The 15,595-nt window shown below is 45.0% G+C and overlaps 2 protein-coding genes and 1 long non-coding RNA gene across 4 annotated transcripts in view; all 3 read right to left on the reverse strand.

Moving 5' to 3' along the window:
* Nucleotides 1-801: 801 nt before the first annotated feature.
* Nucleotides 802-2,121, reverse strand: LOC106814208. Its single transcript, XR_001394571.1, has 3 exons — nt 2,090-2,121; nt 1,046-1,070; nt 802-849 (listed from the first exon to the last, which is right to left on the reverse strand). It is a non-coding gene; the product is annotated as an uncharacterized LOC106814208 (long non-coding RNA).
* A 490-nt stretch (nt 2,122-2,611) lies between these two features.
* LOC106814207 lies at nt 2,612-7,265 on the reverse strand. 2 transcript variants are annotated; one of them, XM_014818505.1, is made up of 6 exons: nt 7,037-7,265; nt 5,595-5,761; nt 4,694-5,265; nt 4,328-4,435; nt 3,704-3,821; nt 2,612-3,210 (listed from the first exon to the last, which is right to left on the reverse strand). In XM_014818505.1, the coding sequence occupies exons 2-6, from the start codon at nt 5,722-5,724 to the stop codon at nt 2,939-2,941; spliced, it is 1,200 nt and encodes a 399-aa protein (XP_014673991.1). In that variant the 5' UTR covers nt 5,725-5,761; nt 7,037-7,265; the 3' UTR covers nt 2,612-2,938. The 2 variants fall into 2 exon arrangements, with proteins under 2 accessions (XP_014673991.1, XP_014673992.1); XM_014818506.1 differs by having other exon boundaries at nt 5,595-5,742; nt 7,037-7,207.
* A 1,062-nt stretch (nt 7,266-8,327) lies between these two features.
* The window catches only part of LOC106814204 (protein phosphatase 1 regulatory subunit 7-like), an 11,135-nt gene continuing 3,867 nt past the window's right edge, over nt 8,328-15,595 (reverse strand). Inside the window, exons 2-10 of the mRNA XM_014818501.1 lie at nt 15,334-15,387; nt 14,730-14,797; nt 14,366-14,431; nt 14,004-14,134; nt 13,607-13,769; nt 13,073-13,189; nt 11,872-11,976; nt 10,886-10,972; nt 8,328-10,063 (exon numbers count right to left, since the gene is read on the reverse strand). Coding sequence (XP_014673987.1) covers nt 9,890-10,063; nt 10,886-10,972; nt 11,872-11,976; nt 13,073-13,189; nt 13,607-13,769; nt 14,004-14,134; nt 14,366-14,431; nt 14,730-14,797; nt 15,334-15,387 — 965 coding nt within the window. The 3' untranslated portion in view covers nt 8,328-9,889. The remainder of the gene's footprint in view (nt 10,064-10,885; nt 10,973-11,871; nt 11,977-13,072; nt 13,190-13,606; nt 13,770-14,003; nt 14,135-14,365; nt 14,432-14,729; nt 14,798-15,333; nt 15,388-15,595) is intronic.

Here is a 15,595-nt window from a genome sequence, read left to right on the forward strand (position 1 = left end):
GAAGAAAATTTTCCTTGTCGTCGCTGTGTTCGCCCGCGTCATTCTGCTCACCGCACCTGTAGCCGGCTCTGTGGTATACTCGTGCAGGCACGGCGGAGCGACATCAAGGAAGAAGAAAACCACAAGCGGGTGCGACTGTGCGAGGCCAACGCCCTGCCGTACTTTCTCGATCAGTCGCTCATCCACCATCCCGGGCCACAGCGGGGCGAAGCCTGCTTGTCACGCGGAGTTCAATGGTCGACAAACCCGCGTAGACGCGCTAATGCGCTGCCGACGGCGCCGGCTCCCCGTTCCAACGCAAAAATGGCCGCTGAGTCGGCACAGCTGCCTACGCAGGGATCGGACTGGCCGCCTACTCTCAACGCTTAAGACTGACGCGGTGCATCAGCTGGCCAGGAGTGCTCTAGGAGTAAGTGGGCTAGCTCAGCCTGCTCTGGCCAGCGAGGTGTCATAAAGATGGGTGGGTGGAAAAAGACGTCGCTCTGTGTGTGAGAGATCAAAATGCAAGAACTGGCCCGATGTCTTAGAAGGCACCTTTTAGGATAGCATGCGGGTTATATATTATCGAGTGACGGCGGCAAAACACGTTCTGAAGGAATTAGAAACGCGAATACATTTATGTGACAAATACGAAACCGGTTCAACAATCAAGAATTCGACAGTTTCCCGCTTTCCCTTCATCCCCTTTTTCTTTCCCCCGGTCCCTAACTTACTACTTGATCCCAACCCTCACCACCCCTTGCTTCCCAGTGTTTTACCAAACTCGTCCCCCTCCACCCTTTCTCTCACTTTCTACTTGCACCACCCTCCACTCTTTCTCTCATTTTCTACTTGCCACCCACCCTCAAACTCTTTCTCTCATTTTCTACTTGCCCCGACCCCTCAAACTCCGTCCTATTCCCAACATCTTACTTGCGCGACTCCCTCACCACTTTCTTTCTTAACCACATCTTACTTGCCCTCAATCACGACCGCTTTTCTTCCACATCTAATAGCTTTCCCATCCTTCACCCCTTTCTTCACATCTTACTTGGCCCTCCTTCACTCTTTCTTCCACATCTTACTTGCGCCTCTTCACCCTTTCTTCACTCTTACTGCGCCCCTCCTTCACCCTTGTCTGTTCTCTTTGTCTTCCGACAATCTTACCTGTCTGCCCTTGCCCTTCAACAACGCCTTTCTTTGCTCCACAATCTTACTTGCTCCCTTCAACCCTTTCTTCGCACATCCTTACTTGCCCTCCTTCACGCCATCTCTTGTCTTCCACACTCTTACATACTGCCCTCGACATACTTCCAACGCCTTTCTTCCACATTCTTACTTCGCCCTCCCCCTGCTACAACCGCTTTCTTTCATTCCACATCTTTACTTTGCCCTCCTTCATTCAACCCCTTTCCTTTACTTCACACAATCTTACTTATGACCCTCCTTCACCCTATTCTTTCTTCCGACATCTTACTTGGCCACTCCTCACACACAGGCATTCTTCCCACAGTCTTACTCTCCCCTCCATCACACCTTTCTTACGCACATCTGTACTTTGCCGTGCCTTTCACCCTTTTCTTTCTTCCAACATCGTTACTTGCCCTCCTTCACCCTTTCTCCACATCCTTATCTTGCCGCTCCTTCACCCTTTCTTTCTTCCACATCTTACTCTGCCCTCCTTCACCCATTTTACTTTCCTTCCACTATCTTTACCTTGCCGGACTCCTCACCCTTTCTTTTTCCACAAGTCTTAACTTGGGCCCGCAATCCCTTCGGACCCCTTCATTTCGCTTCCACATTCAATCCTGACTTGCGGCCCTCCTTTCAACCGCCTGTCCTTCTTCTTCTCGCACATCCTTCAGCGTGTTCTCGCGTCCATTTGCACGACCTTTCTTCCAAACATCTTACTTGGCCCTACCTTCAACCCTTTCCTTTCCACATCATTCACGTTGCCCATCCTTCACCCTTGTCTTTCTGTCCACCACTCTTAACTTGCCCTCCTTCACCCCCTTTCTTTTCTTCCACAATCTTACATGCCCTCATTCACCCTTTCTTCACATCTATACTTGGCCCCTCCTTACCCTTTCTTCCACATCTTACTTGCGACTCCGTTCTCCTTTCTTTCTTCCACATCTTACTCTGCGCCTCCTTCCCCTTTCTTCGCACATCTTACTGTGCACGTCCTTCTCCCTTTCTTGTCTTCCACAATTTTACAATGCTCAATTCACCCATTGTTCTTCCACATCTTTGGACTGCCAGCATCCTTCCGACACCTTTCTTCCACATCCCTTACTTGCCACTCCTTCTCCCTTTCTTTCTGTCCACGATGCGTACTTGCCCCTCCTATCACAGTCCTTTCACTTCCACGTCTTACTTGCACTCCTGTCTCCCGATTTCTTTCTTCCACATCTTACTGTGCGCTCCATTACACCCTTTCTTCATCATCCTTTACTTGGCCCTCATTCACCTTTCTTCCACAATCTTACTTGCCCTCACTTCCACCTTTCTTGCCACATCTTACTTGGCCCTCCTATCACACCTTTCTTTTCTTCCACATCTTACTTGGCCCTACCTCACCGGCACCGGACCTTTCTTCGCACATCTTACACCCCATCATTCACGACGAGTGAGAGAAAGGGTGGAGGGGGACGAGTAGAAAGTGGAAGCAAGGGTGGAGGGTGGGGCAAGTAGAAAATAGACGAAAGGATGAAGGAAGGGGAAACTGTCGGAATTCTTGATTGTTGAACCGTTTCGTATTTTCACATAAATGTATTCGCTTTGGATTCCTCGAAGGTTTGATGCCTCACATGATAATATATAACCCGCATGCTACCTAAAGTGCCTTCTAAAGACATCAGCAGTCTGCATTTTGATCTCTCACACAAGACGACGTCTTTTTCCACCCACCAGCTATGACACCTCGCTGGCCAGAGCAGGCTAGCTAGCCCACTACCTCCTAGAGCACTCCTGCAGCGATGACACGCGTCACGTTAGCGTGAGAGTAGGCGGCCAGTCTCGATCCCTGGTAGGCCAGGTGCGACTCAGCGGCCATGTTTGCGTGCGACGGGGAGCGGCGCGCGCACGCCATTAGCGCGTCTACGCGGTTGTCGACCATGAATCCCGTGACAAGCAGGTTGGTGATGGTGATGAGGACGATGAGAAGTACGGAGGCGTTGCTCCACATGTCGCACCGCTTCTGGTATTTCTCTTCCTTGATGTCGTGCCGTGCTGCAAGAAACACAAGCAGCTAGGTGACGGTGAAGGAATGACGCGGGAACACCAGCGACGACAATGACAAAGACAGTAACAAAGACAATGACTACGTCGACAACGACAGCAATAACAACAATAGTAACGACGACAGTAACAACCACAATAACGATGACGAAACGACAGCAATAACAAAGACAGCAACAAAGACAATAACAATTAGAATGACGCCGAAAACGACAGCAATAACAAAGCCAGCAACAAAGACAATAACAACGGCAATAACAGAGACAGTAACGACAATAACAACGGCAATAATAGAGACAGTAACGACGACAATAACAAAGTTAATAACAATGGCAATAACAACAGACAATAACAACGGCAATAATAACGACAATTAACAACGAAAGTAACAGTGAAAATAACATGAACAATGACGACGAGAATAACGATCAGTATAACGACTAAACTGACGATGGTGACAAACTTACGGGACACGCTTACGTACCTGTGTACATGAGTACGATGGCAACTAACACCTGTAGCGCCATCGAAATGGACAGCATCGCGATGAGAAAGTAGTAGAACTCCTGGAAGTCTGGCCCGGATCTCATCACTGTCCGAAGCTGTGATCACGAGGGAAGGAAGCCACGTTAGTACACAGACACGCATAAACTTTGATTTATAAACAGATACACGCGCATATAGCGATAATCCGAGAGATTTCTTAGCATAGAGATTATAGCCAATCAACTACATTACATAATTAACTATCGTGATCCATAAACAGCTCTCAATTGGTCGCCATTGGTTAGGTTAGCCCTAAAGAATGACATAACGGCGGTTACGCCGTGCATCGCGTACACATTCTATATTTATGCTTATAAGAGAAATACAGGGTATATGTCTGTGTAGCATTTGCTAACATCGTTTCGAAGAAAGTGGTGTCGCGAATTGCCTGAAATAGCTATCTATCGGTCCCCACTGAATTTACTAAATATGTCGCTGAGCTAGCCTTAAACAGTGCCTGCAAGTGCTGATACTGTCAACATATGTATGGATCATACGTAACATTCTACACCGGGTACATTCTGCTCATGTTTATATAGGACAGAAATGCAGTAGGCCCTACCTGCGTAACATTTGCTGCGAAGGTGGAGAGGTCCATCAAGCCGATACCAAGCGTCTTCTTGTTCGCATACATGTTAACGTCCATGCGTCCCTTGCCAACCGATGGTGCCTATATCGGAAAGGACACACACATCGTTAACATTTACATACATTTTTAGTCGTGTATACGGAGAATCTACGCGTGCGCGCGTGCGTGGCCAGGTGCGTGCGTGGGCTTGTGTGCGTGTATGGTTGTCTGTGGGCGTGAGGTTTAGATTGATTTGTTTGTTTGTTTGTTTACTTATTCAATTCCTTATTTACTTAGCAATGATTTTCATGCTGATATATAACGAGCATTTTTACCGTCCGGTACCGAGCTACGACTCACCTGCGGTATTGCTGTAATGTATGAGGGAGGGTACATCCCGGAACTCCCAACAAAATATGGACCTGGGTAAAGACCATTGCGAGGATCATAGCCTCTCGGTTCACGGCCTCCCCACTCCGGACCTCCCGTGTCTCCTCTCTCTCCTCCTCCGCCGCCGTGTCTCCCCCCGTCCCCGCCTCGCCTCGTGTCATCTCTCTCATGATGACTCCCTCCCATATCGTGGTCGTGATCACGGTCATGTGCCCTTTCTGGAAGATCTGGATAGTGCGCTATTTCCGGACGTCCATTGGCTGTCTCAGGTTGTCTGTCTGATGTCTCTGGTTGTCTGTCTGTTGTCTCTGGTTGTCTGTCTGTTGTCTCTGGTTGTCTGTATGTTGTCTCGGGTTGTCTGTATGTTGTCTCTGGTTGTCTGTATGTTGTCTCAGGTTGTCTGTATGTTGTATCGGGTTGTCTGTCTGTTATCTCTGGCTGTCGAGGCGCTATGTCAGGGCGTCTCTCTGAGGCAGGTTGAGGAAAGGTTGCTCGCCTCGGTACCTCCGGCCTATCAGCAACTTCAGCGTTGCTGTTGGTTCCTAGAAAGATATATACGTATGTGTGTGTGTGTGTGTGTGTGTGTGTGTGTGTGTGTGCGTGCGTGCGTGCGTGCGTGCGTGCGTGCGTGCGTGCGTGCGCGCGCGTGTGTGTATACGTATATTTATGTACACGTATATGTATACATAATTAAAACGTAATTTATAAGACAAAACTGCGGCTATAACATACACACGCGCGCGCTTTTTATGGGGAAGTGTGTTGACTGGTTTGGGTTAAAGGCTCGACTTCTTGTATTTAAATGGGATTTACACTTACACGCCAGGACAACGCGAGGCGGCGTGATTGTGTGATAATGACTAGGACGTACGTTCCGGCACGGCTATGGGAGCCATCTCCATGTAGTGCGGTCGGCGCTCGTGGTCGTCATGGGACTCATGGCTGGGGATGACGTCAGACGTCGGGATCGGTACGTAGCGTGGGTGGTCGGTGAAAGACATTATACCAGCGGATCCGTACTAGCCACAGCAAGGCGCCCTATATTACACACGTGTGCTTTATTATTATTAATGTTTTTAATTATTATTATTATTATTTGTCATTATCATTATCATTATCATTATCATTATCATTATCATTATCATTGTCATTATAATTATCATTATCATTATCATTATCATTGTCATTGTCATTATCATTATCATTATCATTATTATTATTATTATCATTATTATTATCCTTATCATTATCATTATCATTATCATTATTGTTATTGTCATTATCATTATTATTTTTATTATTATTATCATCATCATTATGGCTACTATATTAATGCAACTGTACGTAAAAAAGTATCGAATTATGGAAGAACTAAGGTACAGCAATGCATATTACCAAGAGCCCATTAACCCCTCTTAATGGGTTAATGGGCTCTTGATATTACCTACTGCATTTAGCTTAATTGATATCTACACCGTACAACGAAGAGAGGGTCCGCCTTCAAAGATATACCACCGATAGGTACGCGCATGCGTAAACTATATCCGGCTTGCGAGCTTTAAAATTCGTTCTCAGAATGTGAGAACCTAGCTTCTACGCATTAAGCACGTTGTAGTTCTGTGCCTCGCTAAACGCGTGTGCGCTTGCCGCTTGCTATATCGATGGATACGCTCTACTCCTTCACCTGCGATATGACAACAGCTGATTTGGTTCAGTCTATAGTATAGTAATATATATATGCGCGCACACACACGCACCCACCCACCGACGCACGCACGCACACACACACACCGCGCGCGCGCGCACGCACGCACTCGCACGCACGCACGCACGCACGCACGCACGGCGCGCCACACATACACACACAATTCACACACGCACGCACGCACGCACCCCCCCGCCGCGCGCAACCACACACCACACACACACACACACACACACCACACACACACACACACACACACACACACACAAACACACACCACACACACACACACACACACAACACACACACACACACACACCACACACACACACACGACCACACCACGACCACACGCACAACCACACACGCACACACACACACACACACGCCACACACGCACCACACACGCCACACACACAACACACACACGCACACAACACACACATACACACACAGCACACACACACACACCCACACACAACACAACACACACACACACACACACACACAACACACCACACACACCACGCACACACACGGGCGGTTCGTAAGTTACTTCGTAAATCAATTTATGTCTGCATGTATATACAATATCAATTCATACGTACCACACGCAATGTTCGCACGCAGTCACTGCTTGCTTATTCTAGAGACACGTTCACAGAAGCAACGATGAGAACCACGACGTACACATCTAAGACACGCACAGACACGTTTGCAAGGCAAATGCCTCTCTTCCTATATCTCACTCTCTTTCCCTCTCTCTCTCTCTTTCTCAATCTCTCTCTCTCTCTGTTTCTCAATCTCTCTCTCTCTCTGTTTCTCAATCTCTCTCTCTCTCTCTCTGTCGATGCCTCTCGCGCGCGTTCGCTCTCTATATAATTCTCTCTTTCTCTCTCTCTCCCTCTTTCTGCCTCTATTTCTCCCCCTCTCACTTTCTCTCTCTCTCTCTCGGTCGCACGCTCCCCCTATCTACAAGCCCATTCGTCAGCCCGAGTGTGTCCGTGAGTCTGTCTGCTCGTGTGTGGGTAGTTGTATTGTCTGGGCTCAGCCGACTAGAACTGAGCAAAATATGCGGCATGCGTAGTAGCAGGTTTACGGAACTCACTGTAGCTACCTATCGGGTGATGCTATGTTCTGAGACTGACATAAAGCTTAGGTATATAGATCTACATTAGAGTTAACATATAAAACAAAGTACGAACGTGTTGTGTAGTTCCGTGCATCGGTTGAGAGATGAAAAGCTCGTAAAACAACAGTACATATCATAGAATATTGTCATGGTGAGAATCGCCGGGGTGTGAGCGTGGTTGTCGGGATGCCATGGATGAAAGGAGGGGTTGCTCGGATACCAGAGGTGTGGGTGTGGTTGTTAGGTGCGCCTACACGAACTATGTTTACATTTTAACATTAATATAACGAGTTAGCTTCGCGATAAACCGTTTTAAAATACAGTAGCTAATTAAGAAGTGCCACACACACGCACGCGGCCCCACCTGGAAATATAGTCCGCCAAACACAATTAACACATCCAGTTTTAAATGTCGTGTTCCTTAATCATGGACACACACACTGGTGACGTGTCGCGTCATGTCACCAGCCGTCTCACGTTTGACAACTAATTCCTGTACGCTCGCTCGCGCAGAGTACGTTGGCCCCAGCTAACACGCTAACGTGCTAACACGCTAACGTGCTAACACGCGGGACAGCTAGCACGGGGGGAAACTACTGTTGCCAAACGAGTTTCTCCCACATTAAGGCCAGGATCCGTGTACGCTATACTTCCTCATAAACCACGTGCTCGTCGCGACTACCTTCCCACGTTATCAATGCCTTTCTACAGCTCCACAGTTTCCATTACGCACAAGCATATTATATATCGATGACAAGAACAACAGATTTGGTAATTGTAGAAGCTTTAATGTAAAGTCCGCATCAATGTTAGCATTTTGTTGAACAACTGCTCAGTAACTGTTCACCAGGAACGACACGAATTTCATCGTTCCTGCTCTAGCCAATAACATCTATGTACAACAACTGTCAATGTTTAAAGACAAGCAACAATCAACACTCTGTGTGCATCTGTGAATTTACCACACACATGTTCAACCGGCAGGTGCACATAGATTGATGTCTCATGTTCGCGCTTGCACATTCACTAATCAAGCCGACATTCCAATTTTCGCTTAGTGTTCTGTTTTTGTTCTGTTCTTCCACAATTCTGTTCTGCTAGTACACATCACTTTATCTTGTCAGTCACGAGATCAGACGAGAACGTTTTTCCACTTGCACATCGCAAGTTCAACATGGTGTCTTACAAGAGCAGACTTGCCAATTCTATTTTGCCACACTTAGTAATAACTATCAGATGTCTGATAATATAATTAACAAAAATTGACAATATATTACATGACATGCAGCTAGTAGTAGTACTGAAGTGTTACACTCTAATCTCAACTTTAGTGACTCTGCCTACAAGAAAATGCATTTATATATTGTTAGATAAACGTTGTTGGTGCTTAGTTCAAGTTTTTCCTTTTATAGCTTTTGTAGCAATTGCTCGCTAGATCGTACTATTTAAAGAATGTCCGTAATGCCGTATTTATTGCACCTATCCAAGGACAGAATGCAGAACATAGACTATTCCATCGACAGGAAAATAAACAATCCGTGAGAGTTGGCAGGTCTGCAACCGCGTAAGCGAAAACTCCATGCAGAATCGAAAACCAATGTGCCCTCGGCTACAAGCTGATGCCATTGCCAATCTCCCATGCAGCCTCGGCTCACACACGGCCACCACTCTCCTCCCCATGCCACGCACGCCCCCACACACCATTCTCACCATATGCTGCCTCACTTCACACCCACCCAGGCAACGCCACCCTGCCAGCCAAGCACCTCCGCCCCCACCAAGGACAATAAGGGGTAGGATCGAGATCTGGTGTAGGCTGCACCCTCTATCTGGTGTTGGGGGCACCCTGTCTGGTGTATGTGGTACCCCCTGTTAGGTATAGGTGGTGCTCTCCATCTGGTATAAGCAAGTCACACTATCGGGTGAAAGTGGCTCTACCTATCAGGTGTAGGTGGCACCCTCTAGCAGGTGCAAGCGACGCCCTCTACCAAATAAAAGTGGCTCCACCTATCAGGTGTAGGTGGCTCCCTCTACTGAGTGTAGGTAACACCCTCTATCACATGTAGGTGGCTCCCTCTACTGAGTGTAGGTAACACCCTCTATCACATGTAGGTGGCTCCCTCTACTGAGTGTAGGTAACACCTTCTATCAGATGTAGGTGGCTCCCTCTATCGAGTGTAGGTGGCTCCCTCTATCAGATGTAGGTGGCTCCCTCGATCGAGTGTAGGAGGCGCCCTCTATCAGATGTATGCGGAGCCCTCTACCAAGTGTAGGAGGCGCCCTCTACCGGGTGTAGGCAGCGCCCTCTACCGGGTGTAGGAGGCGCCCTCTACCGGGTGTAGGTGGCGTCGATCTGGACGACGGAGGGCAGTGCGAGCTGGATCTTCTTGCGGTACATGGTGTCGTGCTGCAGCGGGTTGCCCTCCAGGTAGACCGTCTGTAGATTCTTGGCGTTTGCTAGCTGCGCGACGTCTGCCCAGTTGTCAATCGCATTGTTGTTGAACTGTGGAGCGAAACCACGGGCAGCGCAGCGTGAAAGCGTGAAAACGACATCGCGGCAAAAAATTCATCTGAGCAGCCGGACATGGCCAGTGGCGGTCCCAGAAGTTAATTCTAGGGGGGGGAGGGTGCATCATGCGAGCTCAAGGGCACGAAGCGCCCGAGGGGGGAGGTTGTTAGGCTAAAATACCCTTGCCCTGAAAAGGATCCACCGATGGGGTCAGTGTCAGAAACAAAATTGCTCGTAACGTTGGTCTTAACATTTAGACTTTTTTCTGGTAGACTATTGGCAGAATTACGTTTCGTAAATTTTTTGTTCGTGAAATTTGCTAGGATTTTTCGTTCTCGTAACTTTATGCTTCTGTTACTGGTTAAAAAACTAAACAGACGACGTTAAGACTAATTTTGTTTCTGACAACAGCTGTCTGGATCACTACCACATATGGGTCATTGTTCCACTGCGGTAGCCTAGAGTGCTTCACTGAAAACAATCGGCACCTCATGGCAAGGTATAGTTAGTAATGGACTCGTCACTGGAAAGAATTACTTCAGGCAGGGTGCAAAGGTGGTTCCATCTAGTGAGTAGTATTACTAACGTGGCTGTAACGAACGTGGTGTGTGTACACTCTGACTACGTTTCATCACATTTTTTGTATTTGTGCTTTCTACATATTTACTAATGCCGTTAAGTTTTCTATATTATTTACATTTGCCAGTAAACATCTGGAGGCAGAGGAAGCAATGCTAATGGTATGCAACAGCAAACGTTCTCACAGAGTACTCGTGTATCACGCAGATTTACTTACTAATCTTGCTGTAAACCTACCCAGAATTCCTCCAACTCCAGCAGATGGCTAACGTTCTCTATCTTTCGAACGCGGTTAGAAGCGACGTCCAGTGTGTTCAACTTGACCTGCGTGACAAGTCAAAGCTTTACAGACATGCGCAAGCAGATCTCATAGAAAATCAACGGATCTAAGCCCCGAGTGAGCAAACCGCTAATGGTATTAAAGGAATACTTGGCTCTATGTTCTAGGGTTATTTTCAGTTGATTTAGGTTAAAATTACGCTACATGAAAAATGTAATGGTTCAACCACCATTCGAAATATTTTTTTTTTAAATGTTTTTAAACTAACGACTACAGTTTGATTACAACGACGGTGGTGCCATTCAAAGCGCACTATCTGAAAAGTTGCGCAAATGGACTTTTCAGCCAAGGGCTACAGACCAAAGGTGTTTCTTATTTATTAATTTAAGAGCAAAGGGATTGCAATATTTTATGAACGACATATAGTTTCAGTTAAAATAATTATGGATAAATTTGTCATAAAATGAATACCGTTAGGTTAAATAGCATTTAAGTATAAATATAATTGCACTTTTGTGATTAGCCCTTGGTCTGTAACGTGCAAAATAAATTGGAAAATGCACAACGTTTTCAGGGTGGCAGCACGATCGCGGGTGTCATGTCAGTGCCCAAAATCCAGTGACCAAAGTTTTATGACAAACGTGAATGCGTAATTATAGATATTTGTATTTGTATGTGCTATTATTTATGAATCTACTGTCATAATAATTATGCTCTCAAATTCTAGAGTAGAGTATCTCTTTAAGGATTCAGCCAGACACAGTGGTCAGCTGAAAACCTTGATCTGAATCTTACTAATTCAAATGTGGTGAATTTCAATATTGCATTGCATGTCCACACAAGATACAAGCTGGCTTAACCTGGCTGATAGGTACCATAAATACATAATAAATCAATGGCCATTAGAATCGTATTCACTCTAATTTTTCCTAGCAGCACTCACGTTGTTGTCGAGTCCTTCCACCTTCTCCACACCGTTGTGACTGAGGTAGAGCTGCTCTAGTTTGACAAGTGTCTGAAGACCTTCCATCTTCACAATCCTGTTACTCTACAACACAGTAAGGTACAGCTTAATCATCTGTCACGAACATGCGATACATCCAGCGAAAGATAACAGCAAAGGTTATGCAGTATGGAAGCGGCAAGCCCTGAAACGACATACAACTTTTTGAGTTTCCGAGTTTTCGAGTTTCTGAATTTCGTATCGTATATCGTACTAGAGATGGAGGTCAAGCAATGGTCACACAGGGAAGAATGTAAACACGTGAGAACACGCATTTAGAAACGTTTTTAAGTCGAAAACAGACATACTGCGCATGCATTATGACGGAGATTCTAAATTTAAATTAGGCCCTATGCTTTCCCGCTTAATAGAACACACATTCTAACGAACACACTACTCTCACGGTAGGGGATTCTAAATTTAAATTATGCTATCCTGCTAAAAAAGGCACACATTTACTCTCATAGTAGGGGATTCTAAATTTAAATTGTTCTTTCCCGCTTAAAACAACACACATTTACTCTCACAGTAGGGGATTCTAAATTCAAATTGTATTTTTCCGCTAAATAACACACAACTAATCTCATGGTAGGCGATTCTAAATTTAAACCGACTTTAATGTCACGGAATAACGCATGCGCATTGTGTTCATTTTTGGACTTCAAACATTTTCTACAACTCTCTCAACACTTTATATATATTGATCGGAAATTCAGAAACTCGGAAACTCAAAAAGTCGCATGTCGTCTCAGGTCTTCCATAATAAAGTGTTCTTACTTTGAACAGATACAACGTACAAAGCAACGTGGATTTTAAAAATAACCCATCTTTGCATTTTTGCTGCTGTGTATTTCCGTCTGTAGCTATCCGAGAGAAAAACAACGATAGATGGTTGAAGTAAGTATAGAAATTGTACACTGATGCAATGTACTGTGTAGACAAAGATTGCAGACTTTTCCATTTCACATTAGTCCTACATAATCAGTCTAATCATCTTATTTAGATTTATCATGTGGCCATATACTTAGTGTTTGCATAAGTAACATAAACAGTTTACAATCAGCAGTTCGTGGTAACCATGGGTTTTTCTCCATACTGTATTCACCCGATCGCAGTGATGTATCCACTGAGTTTGTTTTACCTGCATGCTAAGAACACGAAGGTTGACCAGTTTTTCCAAGTTCTCTAACTTTGTGATCTTGTTTTTCCCCAAGTAGAGCTGCTCCAACTTTGTCAGTGAGTCGAGACCCTCGATTTTCTGCATAAAAAGTAAAAAATTATTTGGTCAACATCTATAATACATGCCACCACCCACAGCTAATTATCTGGTACATGGAAAAAAAACCTGAACAAATTTTGAGGGGAGATCCCATCTGTTTCTTACTACATTACTTATATGCAAGCATGGGCACCACCTGCCTATTTATACAATAGCTACATGCAGCCAGACGCATTAATCTTTTTGCCAATATCGACAATATAACATCCGCCTAAATAATCATAATAAAACGTGTTTCAAACTGGATTCCAGTGGCAGTAAAATATCCGTTCACTATTTATGTCAATACTCATTTTCACGAACCGCTAAGCAAGCTATATTTGTCATGGTGAGCGACGAATCGTCGACTTAGCGATTCATCGTTGGAACAGCTGACGTCAGGTGTGGTTGACATACGCGTATTCTGTTCGAGCCCAGCTCCAGCATGACAAGGCTGCTCATGCTGCTCAGGCTTTCTATCCTCGGTATGCGGTTGTTGATGAGAAAGAGGCGTTCAATCGCAGCGAGGCTCGCAACATTCTCGATCGCAGCAATCCGGTTGAACGAGAGATCCAGGTGTCTGAAAGCAGCCGAAACGCCATCATCCTACTGCCATACAGGGTGTACCGACAACTACGACGATCGATGTGTATATTTATTACAGCACGCGCGTATGTTCCCGTGTGTATGTAGGTGTTTGCGCTTGAAAGTCAGTACGTATGCACACCTGTTGGCATATCTGAATGCAATCTCAGTCCCGGCATATCTACCTACATAAATCATGGCCATAGAATGGCAACAACACACTACTCACACCAAGTTAGTCAACTGATCCAGATTCTCAATTTTTGTGAGCAGGTTGTCGTAGAGGTCTAGTTCCTTGAGCGTGGTTAGCATATGCAGATTCTCAATCTTACTAATCAGGTTCTGTCTCAAGCACATCGTCTGTGAGGTAAACGAACACAGCGGTCACTTCCGCACACAACGTGGTTCTGTATTAGGATTCATTACATGGCTACAGAGATATATAGTAATGAGAACATAGCACTCTTACTTGCCGATATTGTCAGCCACAATCCCTTGCCCATCGCACAACTCTAGTCAAATCTATTATCACTTTTTTTTAATAATAAAAATAAGGCAATTGTTAGTCATATTGCTTACTGCTACACTTACCTCTACACATGTCAAATGCTCCAAATGCTCTATCTTAGCAATTCTGCCATGATTCAAATCAACATCCTGCAAAGACGTGTCCAAAGTGGCACATGCATTTGTTACATAGTTGATTCATCAGGCTAGAAATTTAAGCAAGAGATCGGAGTAACTGTGCACGGCTTTTAAAAAGAGGCATAAATTAAGGAGAAATGCTATTACAATAATCTGCAATATTAGGAAGGAATATTTATTAGCAAATAGTAGTAGTGAATTATTATTTATACATCTGCATGTTTCTATACACTGAGATACTATCTTTTCAAGAATTTTTTCAAAGATTCTCAGTTTTCTATTAAAACTTTCTATCCAACTAACAACTTACCAAAGCTTCCCCTGGAATGTCCACAATCTCGGCTACCTCTCCTGCATTGGCTCTAGTATCATCAACTCCTGCAAGCCAAAAGCCATGAGATATCAACTTCTTCCACAGAAAATACAAGTTGAGAAAATAGAAAAGTTAAACATCTACACAGAAATCAATATAGACACACACACCATACAATAACACACTATGATCTCTAACTGGCATGCAACAAGAGCAGGATGAAGGGGTTCCAATCCTTCACCAAACCAAATTTTTACACAAAGTTATTAATAATCTGATAAGGTATAAAGGCCTGCAGTTCGGCTACAATAGCTACTAGCTCATAAAGGCACACTGACATATATATATGTGTATCAGGGTTCTCCAAGAGCACTTGTACCGCCAGGCTATCGTCGAGCCCCGCCATCCTAAAATGCACCCGCCACTCTAAATATCATAGCCGCCATGCTAAATATCATAGCCCCCGGACCCCCCTAGCTCGCAAATCGCCTTCGGCGATTTGCAACTAGGACCGTAAAGGCAGCACCCGCCATGTTATAATGAAAAAGCTTGGAGAACCCTGTATATATGTATATATTATATATCATGATGTATATTTTACCTTCTTCTTCCACTTCATCCTCAGATCTGAGTGGTGACAGGCTCTCCTTTACTTCTGTAGCAAAACAAATAAACATAACCATTACTTATCATCCCAGTATTAATTTGCCATCCAGAACGATTACACTCTATATACTTGATGGATTGGGCCACGCCTATACGCCTGCAAGTTACTGACATGTTAATTTTCTAGGTACATGTGTAACAGAAGTAGATAATAGGGAACCCCTATCTCTATCCCCCTCCCTATTATCTACTTCTGT

Source organism: Priapulus caudatus, unplaced genomic scaffold, assembly GCF_000485595.1.
Source record: "Priapulus caudatus unplaced genomic scaffold, Priapulus_caudatus-5.0.1 Scaffold884, whole genome shotgun sequence".
Lineage (NCBI taxonomy): Eukaryota > Metazoa > Priapulida > Priapulimorpha > Priapulimorphida > Priapulidae > Priapulus > Priapulus caudatus.

Coding starts and splice junctions, on each gene's coding strand:
- LOC106814207 (XM_014818505.1), bottom strand. CDS start 5,724: ATGTCTTTCACCGACCACCCACGCTACGTACCGATCCCGACGTCTGAC. Junction 5,266..5,594: donor TCCCATAGCCGTGCCGGAAC/GTACGTCCTAGT, acceptor ATATCTTTCTAG/GAACCAACAGCAACGCTGAA. Junction 4,436..4,693: donor ACATTACAGCAATACCGCAG/GTGAGTCGTAGC, acceptor TTTCCGATATAG/GCACCATCGGTTGGCAAGGG.